Source organism: Sceloporus undulatus, chromosome 6, assembly GCF_019175285.1.
Source record: "Sceloporus undulatus isolate JIND9_A2432 ecotype Alabama chromosome 6, SceUnd_v1.1, whole genome shotgun sequence".
In the NCBI taxonomy this organism is placed as follows: domain Eukaryota; kingdom Metazoa; phylum Chordata; class Lepidosauria; order Squamata; family Phrynosomatidae; genus Sceloporus; species Sceloporus undulatus.
Genome location: NC_056527.1, coordinates 158,243,942 through 158,270,111, shown reverse-complemented (window position 1 = coordinate 158,270,111; position 26,170 = coordinate 158,243,942). Strand labels below are relative to the sequence as shown.

The 26,170-nt window shown below is 39.7% G+C and overlaps 1 protein-coding gene across 5 annotated transcripts in view; it reads left to right on the top strand.

Annotated features, from left to right (window-relative positions):
- Positions 1 to 26,170, top strand: part of DMXL2 (Dmx like 2) — a 98,579-nt gene that overhangs the window by 49,215 nt on the left and 23,194 nt on the right. For 4 of the 5 annotated variants that reach the window (XM_042471153.1, XM_042471150.1, XM_042471151.1 and 1 more), the window contains exons 18-31: positions 965 to 2,641; positions 4,142 to 4,252; positions 4,792 to 4,961; positions 5,848 to 5,945; positions 6,125 to 6,290; positions 7,436 to 7,700; positions 8,180 to 9,258; positions 10,475 to 10,666; positions 13,770 to 13,846; positions 15,428 to 15,558; positions 15,981 to 16,229; positions 21,365 to 21,546; positions 22,923 to 23,053; positions 24,176 to 24,261. In XM_042471153.1, the coding sequence (XP_042327087.1) occupies positions 965 to 2,641; positions 4,142 to 4,252; positions 4,792 to 4,961; positions 5,848 to 5,945; positions 6,125 to 6,290; positions 7,436 to 7,700; positions 8,180 to 9,258; positions 10,475 to 10,666; positions 13,770 to 13,846; positions 15,428 to 15,558; positions 15,981 to 16,229; positions 21,365 to 21,546; positions 22,923 to 23,053; positions 24,176 to 24,261 (4,614 nt within the window). Of the gene's footprint in view, positions 1 to 964; positions 2,642 to 4,141; positions 4,253 to 4,791; positions 4,962 to 5,847; positions 5,946 to 6,124; positions 6,291 to 7,435; positions 7,701 to 8,179; positions 9,259 to 10,474; positions 10,667 to 13,769; positions 13,847 to 15,427; positions 15,559 to 15,980; positions 16,230 to 20,028; positions 20,071 to 21,364; positions 21,547 to 22,922; positions 23,054 to 24,175; positions 24,262 to 26,170 lie in introns of all 5 variants that reach the window. The other variant, XM_042471152.1, reaches the window with a different exon arrangement.

Sequence of the window (26,170 nt, the reverse complement as noted above, 5' to 3'; positions counted from 1 at the left end):
GTCTTTAAACAGAAGCTGGATGGCCATCTGTGATTGTGATTTCTTGTATTGCAGAGTGTTGGACTGGCTGGCCCTTATGGTCTTTTCCAACTCTATGATTCTATGACGAGAGGCCAGAATTTTCCTATAGGATCATAGAATCATAGAGTTGGAAGAGACCCCAAGGGCCATCCAGCCCAACCCCATTCTGCCATGCAGGAACTCTCACTCAAAGCATCCCTGACAGATGGCCACCCAGCCTCTGCTTCAAGACCTGCAAAGAAGGAGGCTCCACCACTCTCCAAGGAAGGAGTGTGTTCTATTGTCGAACAGCCCTTACTGCCAGGAAGTTCCTCCTAATGTTGAGCTGGGATCTCTTTGCCTGTCCCTCCAAGCGCTGTGGGTTCCCCCATCCTCTGCAGCAATAATGGATCATTTGGGGGTCCCAAAATGGAGCCAGGGAGCCCCTTCTGACCCTTCCCAGTGCCACTAAGGAGCCCTGGGGGCGCAGTGGTTCAATGTCTGTCCTGCAGCCACTCACTCACAAACCATAAGGCTGTGAGTTCAATCCCAGTGAAAAGGGATCAAGCCTGACTCAACCTGGCATCCTTCCAGAGGTCACTCAAATGAGTCTAAACTGCTTCTGTGGGAGCAGTGAGATAGCATACATTAGCATACCGCTTGTATAATAATAATAAAATAAGCTTTATTTGTATACCGCTTTTCCAACATGATCAAAGCGGTTCACATCATATCAGGTATATCACAAGTACAAAAGGAGTAAAACATTGTTAAAAACATATAAACAGTCTTAAATATCTTAATCGCAGGCCAAACATGTACATGACAAGCTGAATCCTTTAGTTCCCTGGTATACTGTGATGCACAGAGTGGGCCATTGGATGATGGTGGATTTATTTTGAAAGCTATGTTCATGCGTATGTTTCACATTGCATAATACTGAATGTTTATTTGGTTCATTTAGGACATCTAAGCTCCTCATCAATTTACCCTGTTTGCCTTGCACCATACTTGCTGGTAACGTCCTGTTCAGATAACAAAGTGCGATTTTGGAGGTGTTCTGTAGAGGCAGTGGTGAACAGCAAAGGTGAATCGAAGGAGACCTATCTTTGGAAAAAATGGCCCTTGATGAACGATGAGAGAGAAGATGATAGCAGCACAGTATGCATAGTGGGAAGACCAGTCGCTGTCAGCTGTTCCTATACAGGGCGCTTGGCTGTGGCATACAAACAGCCTATACAACACAATGGTTTTGTTTCCAAAGAATTTTCTATGCACGTGTGTATATTTGAATGTGAATCTACAGGAGGATCAGAATGGGCTTTGGAACAGACAATAAATCTAGATGATCTAGTTAAAGTTGGGAGTGTCCTTGATTCAAGAATTAGTGTGGACAGTAATTTATTTGTATACAGTAAGTCTGATATATTTTTGAACAAAGAACGATATCTTATGCCAAATATAAAACATTTGGTACACTTGGACTGGGTTTCCAAAGAAGATGGTTCACATATACTTACAGTTGGTATGGGTGCAAATATATTCATGTATGGCCGACTTTCAGGCATTGTGACTGAACAAACCAGCAGCAAAGATGGTGTAGCTGTCATTACTTTACCACTAGGTGGTAGCATAAAACAAGGTATAAAGTCCAAATGGGTGCTATTGAGATCAATAGATTTAGTGTCTTCTGTAGATGGCACCCCTTCATTACCTGTGTCGCTCTCTTGGGTTAGAGATGGAATACTGGTAGTAGGAATGGATTGTGAAATGCATGTATATGCACAGTGGAAGCATGTGATAAAATCAGGTGGCAATGAAAACAATGGGTTTCTTAGTGAAGACTCTCCCACTCAAGATCCACTTAAGACTAGTTTTCTGGCAAAAAAACCTAGCATCATTGATGGAACAGGCATTGTGGATGATGTTTTTGGAACTCCCACTGTGATCCAAGATGGTGGCCTTTTTGAAGCTGCTCATGTTCTTTCTCCTACTCTTCCACAGTATCACCCAACTCAGCTATTGGAACTGATGGATTTAGGTAAAGTTCGCAGAGCAAAAGCCATTCTTTCACACTTGGTGAAATGCATTGCAGGGGAAGTTGCTATTGTAAAAGATCCCGAAGCTGGAGATGGTGGTTCTAAACGTCATCTTTCTCGTACTATTAGTGTAAGTGGTAGCACCGCAAAGGATGCAGTTACTACTGGGAAAGATGGCACACGGGATTACACAGAAATAGATTCTATTCCTCCACTTCCACTGTATGCTCTGCTTGCAGCAGATCAAGATTCCACATACAAAACTGAGGAAGCAACTAAAAGGCCACAGGGCCCAGAGGCTCATGGTAAAAGGAAAACAGAGGATCATTATTCGGACCTTTTTCAGGTTCAGCAGGTGACAACTGATGACTTCATCGATTTTGAGCCAGAAAGAAGAGAGCATAAATCCAAAGTAATCAATCTGTCTCAGTATGGTCCCACTTACTTTGGGCAAGAACATGCTAGTGTCCTTTCAAGCCATCTAATGCACTCAAGTTTACCAGGACTCACTCGCCTAGAACAAATGTTTTTGGTTGCCTTGGCAGACACTGTGGCTACAACAACCACTGAACTTGATGAAAACAGAGATAAGCATTACTCAGGTAAATAAATTACTATTACTTTTTTTATCAATATGATGTTAAGAGCCATTGAATCAATAGGATTTACCTGCATGTTAACTCACCATTCACCAATTGATTCAGTGTGTCTGCTCTAGTTGGGACCAAGAAACAGGATTCTAGCCTGTATGTGTTAATAAAAATAGAATGGCATTGGTAATAATTATGCAAAAACAAAGTTACATGTTTGTGAAACAACAAGGAACTAACAGGTTCAAAACCTCATTCAGTAGATTGTCTCTTCCCATATTGTTTGTTGTTGTGTGCCTTCAAGTCGTTTTCGACCCTAAGGTGAACTTACCATGGGATTTTCTTGACATGTTCCTTCAGAGGGGAGTTGCCATTACCATCTGAGCCTCTGCGTCTGAGAGATTGTAACTTGCCCAGGGTCACTCATTGGATTTCATGGCTCAATGAGGATAATCCAACACTGAAACCATTACCCCACTGGCTATTACACCCTTTAAATAATCTAATAGTTTCATTCGAATGAATGTCTTAAAACTTAACTTTTGCATTGAGTGAAAACCAGCACTAAAGAAATAGTTCAAGATGTTTTTCAATTAGAGTTCTCATTTGACCTCTGTGATTATTACTTAAATGCTTTTAAGAAGCAAATATGTGATTTTATTCAGCCAATTCTGCCTGGGCTTAATAAGACAGGATATGAACAGGAATTTTGGACCTACAGTACGTGCAACCCCTTTAAATGGGTGAGCAACAAATTAGGAGGACTTCTATTAGCTATTGTTTCCCACATCCACAAAATGGGAAATGACAGTTAAGCAGTGTCAAAAAAAACAAAACTCCAGGATATTACACCATGGTTTGAAGCTGGCTTAATACCATAGCTTGCTCAAATCTATGGCTGATAAGTGAAAACTTGATGGTATGTTTCTGCTAGTGTATTTGGTGTATGACTCCAGGCTTGCATATGTGTAGATGTGTTGTTGCTGAAAAACACTGTATACATATTCAGTGTAAAAACATGCAAGTCTGTATGAATCATACTACCCCAATTTTATTTGGAGCGTGTCCAAAAGAGGGTGACTAAAACAGTGAAGGGTCTGGAAACCATGCACTATGAGGAACAACTTAGAGGGCTGGGGATGTTTACTCGGGAGAAGAGAAGGGTAAGAGGTGATATGATAGCCCTGTTTAAATATTTGAAGGGATGTCTTATTGAGAAGGGAGCAAGCTTGTTTTCTGCTGCTCCGGAGAACAGGACCCAGAACAATGGATTCAATCTACAGGAAAAGAGATTCCACCTCAACAGTAAGAGGAACTTCCTGACAGTAAGGGCTGTTCGATATTGGAACACACTTCCTTGGAGTGTGGTGGAGTCTCCTTCCTTGGAGGTCTTTAAGCAGAGGCTGGATGGCCATCTGTTGGGGATGCTTTGATTGGGAATTCCTGCATATCAGAAGGTTGGACTGAATGGTTCTTGTGGTCTCTTCCAACTCTATGATTCTATTTTTACAGGGAGAGACACTTTAGATGAATGTGGCTTAAGGTACTTATTAGCTATGCGTTTACACACATGCCTTCTGACATCACTCCCACCTTTATATCGTGTGCAGCTACTCCATCAAGGTAATATATAATTTTATTTTTTAAGCTTGAACAGTACAACTGTCCTGTGGTACACCTAGCAGTTGTCTGAGATGGGCATAAACTATTTACTGTATTAGTGGAATTGGAGATGGTCTTTATTTTTATTAAATTACTGTACATTCTTAATTCCAGGGTATATATGCATATTTGTTCCAAAATTAATATAAAAAATCAACTATTGTATCATTAGGGAGCCCAGGTGGTGCAGTGGTTAAATGTCTGTACTGCAGCCAATCACAGCTATAAATTGTGAGTTCAATCCCAGCCAGGGGCTCCAAGGTCCACTCAGCCTTGCATCTTTCCATAGGTTGCTAAAATGAGTACCCAGCTTGTTGGAAGCAATTAACTTACACTCCTCTTAGGGAGTGCTTAAGTAAACTGATAAGCGGTATAGAAATGTAGTTGCTATATATTGATATTAACAAAGTATGGATTTCTGCACTCAGTTCTTTACAATCAAGTAAATATTGTTGACTTTATCAAGTAAATTGCTCATGTTCCTTCTTTTTTCCCCCTAGGTGTTTCTACTTGCCACTTTGCCTGGGCTTTTCATTCTGAGGCAGAAGAAGAGTTAATCAACATAATTCCTGCAATTCAACGAGGGGATCCCCAGTGGTCTGAACTAAGAGCTATGGGTATAGGCTGGTGGGTTAGAAATATTAACACGCTCCGAAGGTGCATGGAAAAGGTAACTTGAGCAAGTCTCCCTCTGTTTTCTTACTAAATAGGAAGTCATGATCATGTGAAACTGCCTTAACTAAATCAGACCCATCAGTCTGTATTATGAGTGTGTTGTTTTCCCTGTGTTGAACTGCAGCTCACATCATCCTTAACCAGCATAGCCACTGATGGGGGTTGATGGAAGTTGCAGTCCAGCAACATTTAATAGGCCACATATTCCTTTTTTCCAGTCTATATAAGCTAGCTGCAGTGCCCAGCATTTTGCCAGCAATGCCTGTCGTATTTTAGAGACATGAATGCGCCATAAGAATCACATAGCTCTTTTCCTTTCTCTAGTACTGCTCCTAAGAATAATGCTGTATGTTATAAGATCTTTGCCCTGGCACATTCTGTCTCAGTAGTGCCTCCATACTGGTGGTTGGAACATCAAGGTGTGATTGATTGATTGATTGATTGATTGCATCCAGTGGTGGAATTCTAATGTCACAACAGAACCCATTGTAAATGTGAGAAGATATCTCCCTCCCCTTTGCATCCTTCCCATTCAGTACCCAATTCTCTTTGAATAACTGAGGTCTGGCAGCTCATAGACCTGCGGGGAGGTGGGGGAGACGGTCTGCCACTGTAAAGTTTATGATGAACAGATAGATCAGTAAATACCTATATAGATAAATAATGAACCCCAACTATTTTATGGTTCTATTTCCTTTTTGGCAATAAGACCACTCACCGCCTAGAAGCTGCAATATAGTAACACACATTTTTTTAAAATTGAATTTTTAGAATGATCTTGAAATTTGATGTGATTTCTACAGTGTAACTTTTTATCCCTCTGTGATAATACAATATTGCAGTTTTCATTTCTCTATTTCTCTCCCTTTTAAATGTAACAGGTTGCAAAAGCAGCCTTTCAGAGAAACAATGATGCTTTGGATGCTGCCCTTTTTTACCTTGCAATGAAGAAGAAGGCAGTAGTGTGGGGTCTGTTTCGGTAAGTTTCATTAATGTTGACCTCAAGTATTGAAAGCTTTTTTAAATTCTACAGTTTGTGACACATTTCAACTCAGAAACTAGTGCCGTTACGTTCAGGGAGTCTTGCTTTTAGGCTAGTAAATAGGTCTGTAATCTGAATGCAGCTAAATCAGTTTCGCTTTTTTTGTTTTTGCACAGTTCTCAGCATGATGAAAAAATGACACAGTTCTTCAGCCATAATTTCAGTGAAGATAGATGGCGCAAAGCAGCTTTGAAAAATGCTTTTGCTTTGCTAGGAAAGCAACGCTTTGAACAGTCGGCTGCCTTTTTCTTATTAGCTGGATCATTAAAGGATGCTATAGAGGTATAAACTGGAAAACATAACATACTGGGTTTACATGTATTTCTCCAATATAAGCATTAGGGTTTTCACAGATTACCAACCAAAGAAAATGTATGGTATATCAGAAGTCAGACTTAAACAGCCTACATTATTGTGTTTGAATATGGCCTCTTTATACTTCTGGTTTATTTTATGCCTTTATACTACTTCAGAATTATTCTTCTTTGTTTCTTCTGTGTAGGAGAAGATAAGTCTTAATACTGTGGTGCAGTGTTTGTTATTTTTATTGTCAAATGGATTTTTAAAAATGTTAATACCAGTTTTTGCAATGACTGAAACTAATTTCAAAGAGTGTACTTGGCATTTCTCCTGAAGATTTTTAAACAATAATAGTAATTAGTGCTTCACATGCAATATCTTTGTTGTTATTCTTGCAACAGCCTTGTCAAGTAGGACACTATATTTCTCTTATTGGAGACTGTGTTTGACAGAGACTTGTCTAAAGCTACCAAGGGTTGAAGAAAAATTCAAACAAAGGAGTTCTTGATTCATTCCTTTGTTAGCTGTTAAACTGCATCATCTCTTCTTGATCATTGCTTTTTATTGCTTAAAGAAAAGACACTGAAAATGCAAATTGCACAAAATAAGTGAGCTTTCAAACAGTTTGGCAGACTGTCTAGCAATTTTCCCAGTTGTCCCATATGTGTTACTGTGGTCCTGCAAATGATGGTGGCTGAGAATTTTTTGTTATCACTGCTGAAGAACAGCTGCTATAATAGCAAAATGTGAAGACATGTCTGCATTTAGAGTGTTGGAAAATCAGACCAAAATTGCATCTGTAACAAATGCTGGCATATTTATGCAGCCATTGCCAAATGTGGTTATCAGTTCACATTTCGCTCTCAGTGTTCCAAAGGATTTCTGAGATAGATTCCCCCCCCCCCTTCAATTTTTCCAGTCTAAATCAGATAATAAAGAACCAGTTTAACTGTACTGGCTCTGAGATAATTTCTTGCAGAATTGGGGGACATTTGGGGTCAGATATTCTTGGTTTTGCATGCATGTATTAAATCATTATTATTTTTGCACACATGTATTAAAAACATTTCTGTCTTTCATCCCTAATTAAACTGTATTATTAAGCCTGTGGCCATGTTGTTTCATAGGTGTGTCTTGAGAAAATGGAAGATATCCAATTAGCAATGATTATTGCTCGCTTATATGAATCGGAGTTTGAAATATCCTCCACCTATACAGCCATCCTTTATGAAAAGATTTTAGGTTGTGAGAAAGATGGAACAGGATTCAGCTGTACTAAACTGCACCCAGATCCTTTCCTGAGAAGCCTTGCCTACTGGGTCATGAAAGAGTACACTAGAGCACTTGACACTTTACTGGAACAAACACCAAAGGAAGATGATGAAACCCCAGGTAAAGAAATATCATATTGTTCTACAAATTCCCCTCTTGGAAGGGCTAGTACTTATTTAATTTATTTATTCAAAGCATCTACATCATTGCTTTGGAATTTTAAAATCTCCTCAGGTGATTTTTAAAAGAAATAACCCAAAACCACTCTAAAAACCCAATATCAATATGGGTATAAACTATAGGTCCAAAATAATGAGTGATCCAGATAGAGACAAATAATTCTCCCATCTGTTAGACTATACTCAGGGTCATTTTCTCTATATGTTCTTTCTGAGCCTCTTACTTTTTATGCACTCTTCACTGTCATCTTTTGTAAAATAACAAGTTCTGATTTAATGAAACATTGCTTATTTATTTCTGTATTTCCTCTCCATATGTTTTAATTACTTGCTCTTCAACCCTGAATGGTTCTCAGAACAATTAAATTAGTCATTATGATATTTTATGTATCTTAGTAAATATATTTCTGATTTCCCTAGTCATTGTCAAATCCTGTAATCCTGTGGTGTTCAGTTTCTACAACTACCTTCGTACCCACCCCTTGCTCATCCGAAGGAATTTTTGCTCACCCGATGGGACTTTAGCTACTTTAGGGCTGCAAACAGAGAAAAGCTTTGTGGACCAAATCAATCTCATTGAGAGAAAGCTGTTTTTCACTACTGCAAATGCTCATTTTAAAGTGGGGTGTCCTGTTTTAGCTCTTGAAGTTCTGTCCAAACTTCCCAAAATAAGTAGCAAATCCAGTATTTTTATCAAGAAAGAGGAAGCAAGCCCAAGTCCTACTATGCAAAATGGTGTGAAATTGGAGCCAAAGACATCAGGTGAAGTCAGTGATCTAGACTGGTCACAGCCAATAACAATTACATCAGATTTGCTAAGTTATACAGATGCCTCTTCCCTGATTGATTGGAGCAAGCCAGCCATAACATTTGAGGATGAGCCTCTTAAACTTGATTGGGAGGATGACAAAAGTGGTTCACAGGAAGATGAAGATGGTTTGCAAATGAAAGATTCAATGTTGGAACCAGACAGTAAAAAACAAGATGAAAAAAGCTCTGACATCAGTCAGAGTGAGGATGTGGAGACGGGTGAAACTGAAGTTGATGTGATTGCCGAACAGCTAAAATTCAGAGCATGTCTGAAAATCCTCATGACGGAACTGAGAACTTTGGCTACTGGTTATGAAGTTGATGGTGGGAAACTCCGCTTTGAGCTTTACAACTGGCTGGAAAAAGAAATTGCTGCTTTGCATGAAATATGCAACCATGAAGCACGTGGCAAAGACTATTGTAAAACTGATGTCAAAATAAATGGGGACTTGATTGATCATGAAGAAGTGATGGATAAGACAGAAATTGGCTCATATGAGCGGCATCAAATTGAACGACGCAGATTGCAAGCTAAGCGTGAACATGCTGAACGACGCAAGTGGTGGCTACAGAAGAATCAAGCACTTTTAAGGGTTTTCCTGAGCTATTGTAGCCTTCATGGAGCTCAAGGTGGTGGTCTTGCATCTGTGAGAATGGAGTTGAAGTTCCTGTTGCAAGAGTCACAGCAAGTAAGTGTTCTTAACAGAGTCTTTTACTATACAGATTGAATATCTTATCCAGAAAGCCAAAATCCAAAACTGTCCATATGGGTGGCTGAGATAGTGACACCTTTCTGATGGTTCAGTGTACACAAACATTTCATGCATAAAATTATTTTAAAATGTTGTGTATAAAATTACCTTCAGGCTATGTGTATAAGGTGTGTATGAATTTCGTGTTTGGACTTGAGTCCCATTATATATTAAGTATATGCAAATATTCCAAAATCCAAAAATATCCACTTTAGATAAGGGGGATACTCAACCTGTGGTTCATTCTTTGTGGTAGTGTTAGCAACAGGGAGCACTCACTGCTCCACCTGAATATTGCAACCTGACAATAAAAATTAGAATACTGATGGTTGTTCTTTCCTTGGCGTGTTTTGAAATACCAATTTCATATATCTGTAACCTTAAAAGTGTTTCAGAAATTGTTTAAGCTTTTTTTTTTCAAGTTAGTTGAATGATTAAATGTGCCCAATTGCCCCACTAATCCCTACATCCCCTTTCTAAGCAACTTTGGTGAGGAGAAAGGAGAACCGTATATGCTGGTTCTGTAGAAAGTAGAATAAGATATTCAAGCATGGGTAGGTAGCTAGTCAAGGAGAAGAACTGTTTGTTGTGTCCTAACTGCTGTTCTTATCTGAATAAATTGAATTATTTCACATCTTGTCCCTTGTATTTATGCCAACAGCACTTGTTACTCTTACAACAGATTTGTGAATACTATTGAGGGCTGGTACAGTATAAGGCTGCTACACCAGCTCTAGTATCAGAGGCAGTATGCCTCTGAATTCCATTTGCCAGGAAATATGAGCAGGATGGCGATCATACTGCACTTATATCCTGTTTGTAGGATTCCCATAGATTACCCACTGTGGGAGCAGAATGTGGGACTAGGTAGGACCTTGAGTTTGATCCAGCAGAGCTCTTCTTTATGTTTTATGTTTCAACGTGTGGATTTAGAAAAGTATGCATGAGTTAGTAATATTTTTGTAGTGTATTGTCTGAAGCTAGAATGCTCTGTTTGAAACTAGGATGCCTCAATTTCCTGACCTGTTTTGAATTTAAAGGAGTGCAGGGTGGGGGGGAGGAGATAGAACTTGATGGAGTTCATACATGCTGATTCTGGGCTACAAGAACATGTTACTTCTGCTGTTTTATTGATTTTTTTTTGTTCCAACAGGAAACTACAGTCAAGCAGCTTCAGTCACCCCTTCCATTACCCACAACTCTACCCTTACTCTCTGCAAGCATTGCTTCCACCAAGACAGTTATAGCCAATCCAGTATTGTACTTAAACAACCACATTCATGATATTCTTCATACTATCGTGCAGATGAAGACACCACCACATCCTAATATTGAAGATGTAAAGGTAACATAGATGTCAACACATTGCGTTTGTGGGTTTTTCAAGAACTGTATAGATGCAAGGCACTGACCACTGCAGGATCCCTCAGCCTAGACCTCTTCAAATATGATGACTACAATTCCCATACTCAGCCAGCATGGTAGCTGGGAGTTGTAGTGCCAGAAATAACTTTCCATGGTCTGATGACAAGAGGTGATACATGCCTTAAAACGAACGCTAACTGAAGGACATTTCTGTCACTGAAGTGACACCATTGTAGGCACCAGATGATCCTCTCTTTATGAGATATTCCATAGCTCAAATCTTGGGAAAGTCACTGCTGCTCACTGTGTCAACAATAGTGGTCTGATGCAGAATAAGGCAACTTCCTATGTTCAGCATCCTATTATGTTCATCGCCTCCCCCACAACTTCCCCAAATACCTTTAGAAAAGAGTGTGAAAATCTTTCCTGGTGGGCAAATATGAAAGATAAGACAGGTGTGTTTCTAATGTTCAGGCAGTCAGACCAATCTGCATTTGTCCTGATCTTTTTAAGTGACTTGTTTGTTTGTTTGTTTGTTTGTTGAATTTATACCTAGACTTGCTCTTATGTTGGGATCTAAAGCATCTTCCAGAAGTGTAAAACAAAATTAAATATTTACTTTTGCTTGCAAAAGATTTTTAAAAGAATAACAATATTATTGAAAGGAATGTCTAAAACAGTTAAAACACATTTATAATATAATTGCTAATTAGTTCACTTACACTATTAGTATATAATTTAAAACTCAATGGCCTGCTTGAATAAACAGGTCTTCACCTGCTGGCAGGAAGACAGTAGGGACAAATAGACAAATAGGAACCCTGGTTGTGCAGTGGTTAAATGCCTATACTGTAGCCGCTTACTCATAAACCATAAGGTTGCGAGTTCAGTACTAGCCAAGGCTCAAGCTTGACTCAGGCTTGCATCCTTCTGAGGTTGCTAAAATGAGTACCTAGCTTGTTGGGGGCAGTTAGCTTACAGTTGTAAACCGCTTAAAGACTGCTTAGGCGGTATGAAGCAGTATCTAAATGAAGCTGCTGTTCCTATTGCTAGACAACCAGTGAAATTGTTTCAGTCGCCTCAAGCTCCCTGAGGGCAAAATGAGGGGGAGTGTTCAGTGAATGAAGTGCCCATCTGTAAGAAACGGTTTGTGGCAGCCATCACATCTAGGGCAATCAAGAGCACCTGAATAGCTGCAGCACTGGCAAGGGGAGGCATCGTTGGTTGTACTACCAAGTCCCTGACCTCAGCTGTCTTCTTTTCCTTATCTGCTTCATCTGCAGTGGAGGGACAAAGAGCTGAAACGGCATCAGCAAACATCCTTTCTTCCTTGGCGCTGATCTCCCATTCCCTGGCTCCTGGTTCTACTGTAATGGGAGGAAGAGATGCTTGCTGTTGTAAAGCGATTTGAATTGCAGCTTCACCTCTTTGCCCCAGCTGATTCTACAGCCACAGATGAAGCAGCAAAACACACACCAGTGGATGAGGAATAGGAGTCAGCTGTGACTAGGGACTCAGTAGTATTGCTGCTGCCGCTTTCCTCCCCCACACTGTAGCTACTCTTGTGCACTCTCCCACCCCAGGCATGATGGCAGCCATAAATTGCTGCTTGCAGGAGATGGGTGCTCCTTCTTCTGACACTAATTTTGCCCTCAGGGAGTTGTTGTCTTCTCTGTTGTGTGGCCAGATGCGCTTGGGAGAAGGGAGCACAGAAAAGAGCAGTCTGCTGCCAGTAGAGTTAGCTGAGAATATTGGATTCCTTTCCACAGAAGACATAGGTAGCATAGGCACTGGATGGGGTCCGGGATTCTTCAATGGAAGGGGAGAGAAAGGAGAAGGGCACTGTTTTGTTTTTTTTTTGGGGGGGGGGTTATGTGGGACTCTTCTGCAAGCCAAGTCTGGAGATGGCCGCCAACAGTTGCTGCTACCGCATCCCACTCTAGACCTCACTTTGGCTCGAGGATGGTAGTGGGGGGGCAGCAGCTGCAATCACTGCTGCTGCTGCTTGTACAAATGTTGGCTGCAAACTCAGCCACACCATCTCCCTCCCTCCTTCCTGAAGAATATGTGGCTGGCACTTGCATCCCTGTCTGCTGCTGCCCTTTCATATAAAAAAGCAGCTCAAAAAGATAGAGATTTTGGAGCATTTCAGATATCCATAAATCAGATAAGGGATATTAAACCTTTACAGTGGTACCTCAGGATACGAAATACCCAGGTTACGAATTTTTCGGGATACGAAAAAATCCCATAGGGATTTATTGTTTCGGGTTACGAAAGTTTTTTTCGGGTTACGAAAAAAACTCCGGCGCTGTTTAAATGGAGCCGCGGCAGAGCCGCGGCTTTTTTCCCCATTAGCGCCTATGGCAATTCGGGTTACGAAGGTTTTTCGGGTTACGAAATTAGCCGCGGAACGAATTAATTTCGTAACCCGAGGCACCACTGTATTTGTAAAAGGACTCCAGAAAAACCATACTGGTACCTGAAAGGCAGAAGCATGTGGGGCCCTGAATCACTGGTGGAAGGAGCTTCTTTAACAGGGATGCCAACACTGAGAAAGTCCTGCCACATATAGTAGCTCTATGATGCTTTCATATAAGAGAAGAATCCAAATTCCAAGCTGATGATCCAACTGCTTGGGCAGAAAGGACTTAGCAAGAGGCACGTTCCTCCTCTCCTCATCACCAATCAGATTGGAGACCTACAGGAGGGCTTTGTTGTTTTTTTCTTAGCAGGATCATTAGACAGCCGGGTCTGATTGGCTATATGAAAGCATCATTTACTTGGAACTACATTGTAATCAAGCAGCTCTTTCATGTTAAAAAAAGAAAAGGAAGACAAATATGGTGGCTGAGCAATAACAGATTGGGGAACAGTATTTGTGAACATATACAAAAATATTCAAAAAGTAGTGGAAAGTAGTCTTTCTAAAGACATTTCTCCCTCCCATACAGATGCATATCCCTCCTTGTAATATACATCCCTAAAAACAATGTTCTTTTGAAAAATACTGTACAGAATTAGTCTGCAGAATCATATATTTACAGTACCTGTACCATGAAATAATTGTTTGTTTTCTTTAGGTACATACTCTCTATTCATTAGCTGCTTCCCTCTCTGCATCTATTTACCAAGCATTGTGTGACAGCCACAGCTACAGGTAATTCATTTTTCTAACATTATATTTCAGCTCTGTTTTGTTCTCTGTTGTGATTTAAGACATGAACAGATATACAACTACAGTTTTAAATACACACAGGGGAGTAGCTGTGTTTAAAAGTGTCCTGGTTGAGATGCTCAATTCCTGGGTTGCTAAAACTGTAGTTTATTCGTTAGGAAATAATCATGATGTTCACTCTTCCCCTTCCTTTACCTTTTTCTTCCGTATAGGATTACGTTCTAGTTTAATTAACCAAAATTGGAAACTTAATGCTAGTTTACAAACTGGGATCTCCAAACACAGTCTAAATTTGGCTTAATATTTTAGTCTGTAAACTTTCATTAAACCAGAAGCATATTTTTTGGATGTAACAAAGCTAACTATGGTTTAATTAAACCAATGGGCCGAACAGGCAGCCCAGAAAAGCTGGTTTCTGGGCGGATTGGGGTCATGGCATTTTGACGCCACACACCCGGAAGATGCCTAGCCAACCAGATAGGGGTGGCTTCAAGCTGTTCTAGGGATATGCATGCTGCACACCTGGAGCACATGGAAACTGCCCTGGGGTTGTACCAGGACCACCTAAGGTGGCCCTTTACTGGCCCAAAAAGGAGTGGATCTTTTCTGCTCCTATTTGGAGCAGATTGGAGCCATGTGCATCTGTTTGCCATGGCTCTGGGGTGAGCAGCGCTGAGGTGGCCCCAATCTGCCCTTCTTGGGCAGTCTGTTTCGCCTCCAAGATGTTAAGCACCAAGGAAGTAAAGAAAGGAATACAAGGTCTTTTGTTAAGCATATGTATAGGTCGTCGTTTGTCCCCCTAGAAAGTGTTTTTCTTTCTCTTCTACTGATAAATGAACAGATTGTTCAGGCTGTTTTAAGTCTCATCTTGAAATCTGAAGGATCTAAGTGTGCTTAGCTTTGTTTGAACCTTGCCTTTGGTCTTTCAGTCGGTAGAACTGTGCATGTAAAAAGTTATGTGTACTGTGAATTTCCATATAAGAATTCAAAGAACTATTTACACTTTATCTAGTGAAGAAAGCTTAATTGCTGCACTGCTATTAGTAAGTTTTATCATGAGGCATACAATAGTTTACTTTTGATCAGTAACTAATAAACTAGACCTGAGACATAAAAAGCTAAACCAGACTTGGGTAGTTACTCTCTGAATTTCTTTGTTCAGTGTAAAAAATTGGTGTGTCCTGCCTGCCCCCCCCCCCCCCCGGCAGCTTCTGGAGGTTTCCATGATAAGCTGGTTGGTAAATACTACAGTGCCTTCCATTTTCAATGGGGAGGGGGTTGTTTCAGAATTTTTGATACTAGTGTGACCTGTAGTGAATCCTGGAGGCTGATAATTGCTCCCCCTGCAGAAGTTGCTAACCCCTAGGCTAAACTGATGATAATTTAACATTGCAAGCCTAACTTTCCTCCCGCCTATGCACAGTTCTACCTCCTGCACAGCAGAGCCATGAGAAGTTTGGATAATCTTGTTTCTATTTTTAACTAAGCTTGCTAGTGACATTTTCCTTCATAAACAATTTTCTATCATCACACATTCATAAAAAAATAAATTTTGTTTTTAAGCACCCAGACAGAAACAAATCAGTTTACAGGAATGGTTTATCAGGGGCTTTTGCTGAGTGACCGCCGTAGGTTGAGGACAGAAAGCATTGAAGAACATGCTACTCCAAATTCATTGCCTGCCCAGTGGCCTGGTAAGAAAAATAATATGTATTCATAATTATCTTTCAAATGTTTGTGTATAGGCTCAGTTCAGATTCTTCACAGTAGATTTATCCTTAATGAATTTCTCCAGTCTTATTTTTGAGCCAGCTAAGCACATGCTCAGCCAATTAATGTGTTCATTTCCTCTTGAAATACGTTGAGATTTAACTTTTCTTTCAATTAGATCCTACAGTTATATGAAAAATGGTGTAATATACAGTGAGATGAGCTCTCCATATGTGTTTGGACTTGTGCTTCTCCTAATCCCTCTCCCAGTCTTGCGAATGCTCAACAAAAACAGATCAGAGCTATTGTATAGTCAATAGCATTTGGAGGGTTACAGTTGCCCAGACTGATGTATATGATATACATCATCTACTGCTGTTCACAACACCTCTTTTGTTTTTTGCAGGTGTGAGCTCACTTATAAACCTCTTAAGTACAGCTCAGGATGAAGACCAACCAAAGCTAAACATCTTGCTGTGCGAAGCAGTCATAGCTGTCTACCTAAGTCTTTTGATACATGCTCTTGCTGCTAATTCCTGCAATGAATTGTTTCGACTTGCTGCTCATCCTCTAAACAATCGAATGTGGGCTGCTGTCTTTGGAGGAGGAGCAAAGCTTGTAATAAAACCAAGGCGACAGTCAGAAAATATTCCAGGTATTTGCATCTTTTAAGAGCCTGTATATCCAAGAAAAAAGGCATTCAGACCGAAAATATGTAATATCAGCCCTTAAATCACGTGGATAGGAAACTCTTTCCCAGTCATATAGCATGTTGCTCTAGGAACCTCAGATGATTAATTGTTCATGTAAATAATAAAAAAATATATCTTTATAATCACATGCTTAAAAGTACTGTAAATGTTGAATTCAGGTGTTTAGCTTTGGAGTTAGTGTTATCACATTCCAAAATATCACAGGTGAAAAAGGAATATTCTACAGGCATTTTGATAGTGTCCTGCTTGCAAAACCATATTTTTGGTAGCCATGAAGTAGCATCTGATCAGTATTTCCTTCCTCATTGTTCCCCAGTCCCTGTAACATTGAAAGTATCTGGAGATTAAAATCACATAATGTGGATCCTGTAATATTTTGGCAATATGTAAAGCATGATAATTGGCATTGCTGCCATTCCTTTTCCATTGTAATAGTCAGAGAGAGCCAACATGGTGTTTGAGTGTGGACTAGGATACTGGGAGACCAGGGTTAAAATCCCCACTCAGTCATGGAAAACTACCGGTGTTCCAGGCAGGTCTAACATCCTAACCACCTATACAGTGTTACCCCGGGATACGAATGCGCCGCCTTACGAAATTTCCGGGTTACGAAAAAAATCCCTTTAAAAAAACTGTTCCGGGTTACGAAGGTTTTTTCGGGTTACGAAAAAATTTTTGGTGCTTTTCGGCGCTATTTCACACGAAATCGCGGCTTTTCCCCATTAGCGCCTATGGCTTTTTCGGCTTACGAAGTATTCCGGGTTACGAAAGCGGCGGCGGAACGAATTAATTTCGTAACCCGGGGTACCACTGTATTAGTAAAATTTTCTGCTTTTTCTCATGTTCCATTGGAATAATTATCTAAGCTGTTGACGTCTTCAAATTCGTCACCTTGTTCTCTTGATCCGATTCCTTCTCGTTTCCTAGTTGCTGCTGCCTCTGCTGTACTTCCTTCTCTTCTTCATATTGGTAATCTCTCTCTCCACTGGTTTATTTCCTTCTGCATTTAAACATGCTTTAGTTTCTCCCATCCTAAAGAAGCCTCACTCGATCCATTTTCCTTTTTGAATTATCGTCCAGTCTCATTGCTGCCTTTCCTCTCTTAAGGTTCTGGAACATGATATTTACTCTCACTGTCTTGAGTTTCTCTCTGCCAATTCTATCATGGATTCTTTTCAATCGGATTTTTGTCCTTTGTATTCTACAGAGAAGGCTCTCATGAAAATTACAGATGATCTTCTTTTGGCCAAGTCAAAAGGCCTGTGTTCAGTTCTGATTCTTCCTGATCTTTCCACAGCTTTTTACACAGTCTGTCATGGTCTTTTGTTGGATTTGCTCCAGGGGCTAGGATTTGATGATTTAGTCCTTAATTGGTTTTGATCATCTCTTTTAAATTGGTCATTCACTGTGGTAGCCAGAGGTCAGGTTTCTACGTCCATTTTGCTGCTGGTCAGAGTCCCCCAAGGCTCCATCCTTGGTCCCTTATTATTCTCTTTGTACACTCTATCTTTAGGTAATCTTATCAGTTCCTATGGTTTTCAATGTAATCTCTATGCCAATGAGACCCAGTTATATTTTTTCACTTCAGAAATCTCTCCTGACACTGAACAACATATTACATCATGTCTTTCAGCTATATCAATATGGATGCTTCATCGCCCCCTCAAACATATCATGGCTAAAACAGAATCACTCATTTTTCCACCAAAACCTACTTTACATTATGCATTCTCAATTACAGTCAATAATATCCTCATCCACCCTGTGAAGGAAGCATGTTGCCTTGGTTTTATTTTTGATTCCTCGTTTATCCCACAGATCTAGGCTACAGCCAAGGCTTACCGATTTTTTTCTTTATAATATTGCTAAGATTAAACCTTTTCTTTCAGTTTCTACTGCTGACTGTGGTTTACACCTTGGTTATCCCTCACCTTGACTACTGCAACCTTCTTTTGACAGGACTTCCTTTGTCCCACCTTGGTCATTTGGTTTCCATCCAGCATTCTGCTACTAGGATTATCTTTTTGGCCCACCATTTTGACTATATCACCCTGCTGTTGACATCTCGCCACTGACTCCCCATTCCTTTCAGGATTTGGTATATGCCTCTTCTTATTACCTTCACAGCTCTGCACGTTCCCCCCCTCCCCCCGGTTTGTCAACTCTTATCTCTAACTATAATTCTGTTCAAGTTCTGCGATCCACGGGCTCGGAGTTCCTGACCCAGTGAAAGGTTTCTTCTTCCCTGGACTAAATTCGCCCTTTCTCTCTTGCCGCACCTAGAGCTGCCTCCCCAAACACTTACTCCGCAGACACTTCCCTAGCTAATTTTAATTCCAAACTAGAGACCTTTTTGTTTATGGAAGCATTTCAGACTGCAGTTTGATATCTCTGATATTGTCAGTTTACAGTTTTATAGTTTATAGCTATTTAATCTAAGTTTCCTATTTATTATATATTTTATATTTTGTGATTTTAGATTGTACGCCATTGGCAGGTTTTATGTTTTATGATTTTGTAAAGTGTCGTGTAAAACTTATGACACTGTATAAATAAAAATTAATAATAAGAATAATCTGTTTGATTCAGATGAACCACAGTGCTTAACAACCAACACAGAAAATGTAGCACCTTTTAAAAATCCACAGTCATCACACCATATTATTTTATCAAATTGCAATGAAATTGCTGCTGGCTGTGACACAAAGCATCGAGGCCAGAGGGATGGTGAGGCACATTTGTGCTGATTGCTGTGTCTTTTATTTTCCATTAGAAATATGTCCAGAACTGGATATATGACATAGATTTCTTTGCTGTGTTTTTTAATGATGCTATTCTCTGTATCTTGCTTTGCCTTTTTAAAAAAATGTGGATTAGTTATAATAGAGACAGTTTTCAATTGAGATGTCGGGTTTGCTATAATTTTTGCTTCAGTAATAGTCCCATAATTATTTCCCCACAAGAAAGAGGGAAAGTTAAATAGATAGATCAGCAGAAGTATTAAGAGAAAGGTAACTTTTTTCCCTTCAAATAATATGCCCTTCACTCGTTTCTGTTCAGCATTAGTCCAATGCAAATCAAAACTTTTCATACCAGTTTTTAAATGGCACGGTCCTATTCCTGTGCTGTCAAACAGGTTTCTGAATGTTACAAAGCTTTAAATGCCTTAAAGGAAATGTACAGCCCATCAGATCTTGACAGTCTTCAGCGTCCATCATTTTAACTATTGGCTGATGCTGATTGGGAATCCAGCAGCTTATCCCCACAAGTTCTTTACCGCTGCTTGAAACAAATGATGATTTGATGATTTTCTGACACATGCTCTATGTGGGCTTCAAGTTTGCAAACTCTTAACATGATTATGGCAAGATTATGGGAAATGCTGACTTAAATAAACTGGTCAGTGAAGATGCAGTTCTGCTGATGATTGAAATGATTATTTATTGATGATCAGGGCATGGGTTTGTGTAGTCTCTTAGTTGGTGTTAACAATAGTGTTAAGTTAAGTCTGTGCTGATGCTCAACAGGCTTAGGTTTTTACTGGTGTCTAAAATGGGTTTTAGATCTCCATGCACTCTGGTTAGCATTACACCTGACTTAAGATGACAGCATATTTAATAGTGACAAGAGAAGAGGAAAATTCTGCTTTCTTTAAACTATATTCTTAATACAGAGGGTTTCAAGATTTAATTTCTGCAATCTCTTTCCCCTTCTAATGAAGATAAATTTCTTTGAATCTAGTAGCTGATCCTGTTTCTGATGATACAGAGGACATTAATGAAGGTCTGTAAAGATGCACACTAGTCAGAAGCTACTAGTGTTTAGGAATGGGAAGTCAGTCAGTTTGGCTAGTCAAATGGTACCCTGTTACATCACCATGGTCAAGTATTGTCAGATATTCTATGAAACTTAGAATGGTATTTTGGAACGCAACATTTTAATATTTAATTTAATTTATATCCCACCTTTCTCTCTAATGGCATTATGTAGTGCCTTTCTTCTGTAACTCCAGGCATTTCTGAGCAGGAGTGTAAAGATCCCAGTTTCCCTGTCTTTCTTCCAAAAAGGGTTAGTAGTCTACTTTATAAAAGTCCAACAAAAGACATGATTTTGCTGCCTGTGCATCTACACTTAGAAGCTGACTTTTGTCTTTTGTAGTTGCTGTGATTATTTTCTTTCGTCCCAAATCACAAGAAGCAGCAAAGCTGATCATTTTTAAATTTGTTTAACAAATGTTAACCTGGCACTACTAAAATAAAATAATAAAATAAAAAGGAAGAAAATATGGCTTCAAAACACCAAACTATTTTTCTTTTTTTCCTTTTGCAATTAGAATCAGTCTAGAATCTGTTGAGAATGAAAGCCTCCTTGCTTCTCCCCACTGCTGATACTTTTAAAAATATTTGACAATATTTGATCAATGTTAGAGAAGGGTTTTTTTTAAATCCTAGCCTTGCTTGTCTTGGATAGAAGATATGTGCTTTATATTTGAACACATTACGTATAAAGTAAGTGTAATCTTCAGTGCTGTCTAGCCAAAGACGCTTTTTGGAGAGGAAATTTTCATCTTTATGTTCGTATTCTTGACATTTCGCCACTACTGAAGTGGCATCATAATATTACATACATTTTCAAAATGCTAAATTATAAGCAAGTATAATTCTACAGCTAGAAGAATTTTCTGGCTGGGTTAATTTAAACTTCATTTTAATTGTATCCATTTTGGTGCTACAACTCTTAGAATCCTTCCTAATTATTGGCTGCAGGATGACATAAATTGCAATCCAAAAAGTCATTTTGTCAAACTCTTTGATCATTGCCACTCATTGTTGTCGCATAGGAAGAAGCTGTCCTATTCAAATAGGATCTATCTGAAGATTACAGTTATTTTTAAGGTATGAATTTAGATGTAGCAACAAATAGGTTAGCACTCATTTATTTTATTTTTTCAATCTAACAACTTTCATTCTTGCACTTTTAAAAAAATAAGATTGAAATTTGCACACAAGGTCCAAAGAACTATTAAAGTGTCACCTTGTAGTTGTAATCTAACAGTTAAAACTCTTGCTCCATTAAGCTCCTCCAATTCCTTCAGAAGAAATGGATAAGCATCGTCGTAGATTCAACATGAGGATGTTGGTGCCAGGAAGACCTGTGAAAGACAGCGTTGTCCCTCCCCCTGTGCCTGCAGAAAGACCGTCTTACAAAGAAAAATTCATCCCACCAGAGCTCAGCATGTTAGACTATTTTGTTGCAAAGGTAGATTGTTTTATATTTGTATTTCATTTGTACAAAGGCATTTGTATTTCAGATGACTATTTGAAAGGCCATATCTCCTACATGAACCTGCCAGAGCTTTAAGATCTTTAGGGAAAGGTTTTCTCTCAGTCCCACTACCATTGCAGGCTCATTTGGTGAGGACACAAAAGAGGCTTCAGTGGCTTCTCCCACCCTCTGGAACACCCTTCCACAGGAGGCTAGGCTGGCCTCCTCTCTGGTTTTCTTTTGCTGACAAGCATAGACATATTTTATTTAAGAAAGTTTTTAATTGTTAAGCAAGAAAATGTATGTTTTATATGTTTTTTAATTTTTGTATGATTTGCAAACAGTTTTCTAGTATTTTAGTGTGGGGATTTTAAATTGGTTTTAAAGCTTTTTTGTTAAAATTTTAATTTGTTGTCTTGGAAGTGGTCTTGAGTCCCATCCCGGGAGAAAGGCAGCATATGAATGAATAAATAAATAAATATGTTATAGGCATGTCCAATCTTATTCTTCAAAGCAGGGATGGGGAACCAGCAGACCTTCAGTGTTGCTAGATTGGTATTTCTATTCACCCTGATCATTGTCTATGATTACTTGGGCTGATAGCAGTTGGAACATTTGGAAGGCCACAGATCTCTCCCTGCTTTCAAATAAGTCAGCATTCCAGATACATTTATAGTATATATTATTTCAAGGATATATAAATTTGAAGGGGGTGGAAGGTACAACACACACTTCATTTGGCAATTTTGATGGCTTTAGATTTAGTTTTGTGGTCACACACTATAAAGAACTATAATTTACCCCTTTCTAGAGTATATAGTTATGAAGTACATAGTCATGAAGACTGAGCCAATTGACACCTGAACAAAACTCTTGACCTCTTCATGTCGTCTCTCTGTAACAGAGATTTATTGCTCTTCTGTAAAAGTCATAATGATGGGGAAACATTGTTCATTTATATCATGGAAGATGTATATTACAGTGGGCCCTAGGTATACACAGGGGATCCATTCCAGGGAGCCCTGCGTATGGGAAAAAATGCAGGAAAGTCCTATTGATTTAAAGGGTGGTGCGTTCCTGCACATGCCATTTTGTCCCCCTGGGCTTACTGTCCATGTGAGCTCAAGTCTGCGTATGGGGCGGACGGACTGCATTATGTATATTATATATAAGATACTGCTAATAAACTTTATTTTAAAATCCCCAAGCCAGTTACAGTTACTTCCTGCTTACTGACGACAGAAGTAACTTATAGTCAAGGGGATGCTCATAGCTTGTATGAAGTATAGAGACTTGTCTTTTAAAAGAAAGAAAAGAAAGATAATATGGAAAAGCCTATTTTGATATCTAACTTTGTCTTCTCTTTACAGCCATTCCTTCCTTTTTCAGACAGTGGTGTGATATATGATTCTGATGAAAGCATCCATAGTGAAGATGAAGATGATGATGCTTTCCTTTCTGATATGCAGATCCTGGAACACAAGGATGCCAATTCTTACAGGTAGCAGACAACAGTAATAGAGCTGAAATGACAGAGATGCAGTCTGTATCTTCAGATTCCCTGTTGATGAGAGTCTACACTATTAGTTTTACATCCTATTGTTTTTCCATCTTAGAATTCAAGGCAACATTTGTAGGATTTCAGGCAGTCTCCCATTCAGACACTGACCAGGTCTAAACCTGTTTTTGCTTCAGCAAGATCACTGTATCCTGTTCCTTTAAGAACACTATATATACTGTCAGCTTGTTCCTGTAGTTGTATCCTCAGTCATGAGTCCCACAAAGTTTTAGCAGTGGTTACTTCCCTATAAGCTTACTTGTAAACCTCAGTACAATAAATCTGGAAGTAAGCCTGTTGAACAACAGTGGATCTTTGGATGCTCCATAGGATCAGATGGAAAATGTTCCACAAGGTATATAACACATGATTATAGCTATGCTCTAGATCAGGAACCTATTTTATTTTGCTGTGGGTGAAAGTGGAGAAACTTGTTTTTTATAATCTGACTTTCTTTCAACTGCTGAGAAGCAGCAAAGTGAAATTTCTTTGATGCTTAAACACATCTTTTAAAACTATACTAGTCTACTAATATAGGGTGCAATCCTATGCACTTTTACTAATACTGAATCCAAAGACTACTAAACAAATGGTACTTGTTAGGTGCATTAGATCATTTCTGACTTACAGTGACCCTAAGATGAATCTATCATGGTGTTTTCTTGACAAAATTAGTTCAGAGGAGGTTTGCCATGACCTTCCTGTGAGCTTGAGCATGTGTGATTTGTCCAAAGTCATGAAGTGGGTTTCCATGGCTGAACAGGGATTTGAATCCTGTTCTCCAGAGTTCCAGTCCAACACCCAAGCCACTACACCACACTGGTGCTTGTCACTGATACTTACCTCTGACTAAACATATGTAGGAGTAGACTTTTGGATTTTTGTTAAGAGACAGATTTTGTTAATAAACAATTTTCTCATACTATTAACAAATTAATTTTCTTCATATATTACTATTTTAATAAATCAACTTTAATAATGTGGTTGGACTTGTGATACTAGAAGTGAACCAGTATATAAATTTGAGTTGGTCCTGCATTGTATAAAACTTTTCTTTTTCTGCAGCTGGGCTCTTATCCATTTGGCAATGGTAAAACTTGCTCTGCACAATGTGAAGACCTTTTTCCCCATTGCTGGTTTAGAAATATCTGGTGAGCTGACCTACACTTTTTACCACTTTCTATAAGAAGGGACAGACCCTGAAAATGAGCTAGGTGCTAACATTCCAGTACCTCAAAATAAATCCCACTGAATTAAATGGGATTTTTAAAATTTATTTAAACACAGTGATTCCCAAAGTGGGCAGTATGCCCCACCTGGGGGGGTGGGGTGGAAGGGTCCATGGGGGGTGAGGTAGAAAGGGGGCAGTAAGGGGCAGTGAGGGAAAAGGGGGGTGGCAGGAGGGCCTTCAGTCAAAGTATTGGTGTGCAGGAAAGACAAGAGGAATCAGCAGTCTAGAACCATGGTGCAGATGAGGATTACATTAAACCTCTTTTCAGGGTCCCCAGAAAACCACCACGCAGCCTCGCTAATCATTTTGTGTGGTGGTGTTTCCAGCTCTGCCTGCCCATGTGAGTTTGCCCCCTTACTGGTGTTTTCCACTAGTAATGACAGTTGGGAAACCTGTGCGAGGCTTGGACACAGAGCATCACATCTGTGGCTCAGAGCTGCACCATTTTGGGACAGGCAGGAGCCAAGAGTTAGAGCACATGGTGGTGGCAAAAAGGAGCTTTCAGATTTGGGGCCCTGCTTGTGAGCTTTGCTGAGACTTGGTTAGCAAGTTGGAGTTGCATTTCTGCTACTGCTACCTTTCATCAGACAGGCTGAGAGAAGAGGTAGCAGAAGAAACAATTTTTTGTGTGAGATGGGACACTTAAAGCTGTGTGGAGAAGACATGTCTCTGGGGAAGAAATATCTGAGCTCAATTCTTGGAAAGAGTCCTTTGTCTTGGGAGTGGCTCCTGTAGTTAAAATCTCTCCCTTTCACCAGTCTCCAGTCCAGAGCACGTGGCCTCTGTAAAACTCCTACACACCTTTCTCTGCCCCAATGAAAGACTGAGAGTTCCTCTTCTCTAGGAAGAAGATTCTGCCTTGCACCTTGGGAGCAACAGCTGCCCAGCTCCTGAGCTGCAACCAGGAGGCCTCTTGTCCTCACTGGCCTTAGCTGTAAGGTTGGCATGGGTGGGAGGCTTCTTCATCACTGCTCAGCCAGCTGCTCACTTGCTGATCCTAGGATGATTGAGTGCAAAGGGAGCAGCAACTGAGCAGCCAGTCAAACAGCAACCAAGAAGCTTCTTGATCTCTGCTCAGCCAGTTGCTTGGTTGCTGCTCCCAAGGTGACTGGGTGCAAATGGAGCAGCAACTAAGATTGATTGTTTTGAATTTGCAGTAGAAAAGATAAAGGTAAAGTTTTCCCTTTTGACATGATTGTCTAGTCATGTCCAACTGTAGGGGGCAGTGCTCATCTCCGTTACTAAGCCAAGCGAGCCAGTATTGTCAGAGATGATTCTGTGGCCATGTGGCCAGCATGACTACATGGAGAACAGTAGACCTAGTATCAAAAAATATATGTTGAGGGGGGTGCTAGGGTTTCTGCCTAAAAGGAAAGGGGGCAGTAGCCAGAAAGTTTGGGGACTACTTTAGCATGGCATCTTTATTTCATGAATGGCACTCAAGGCACCTAACAACAGATCATTAGAATTAAAACAACTGCAAAGTAAAAACATCAATCAGCAGCAGGAGAAAATTCAGCACCACAGCACTCAGTTGGCAAGTATCCCAAACTGTAACAATTATGGAGTTAGTGTTGGATAAATTGGAGCTTGCCTACTAGCCAAAACAGGAACCATATAGAAAATCCAAACAAAATAACACTGAAGCCCACGTAAACAGGTTAATTTTGGTTGGGACCTTAAATAACATTTTAAAAAATGGAATTAAGTAGGTATTTCATAGAATGGAATACTCAAATTCGGTCTGCAATTATAGAGAAGACATTTTACTCTGCAGACAAAAAGCCCCTAAGTGGTCTGTAATATTCTCTGCTGTTTGTACTCCTGTG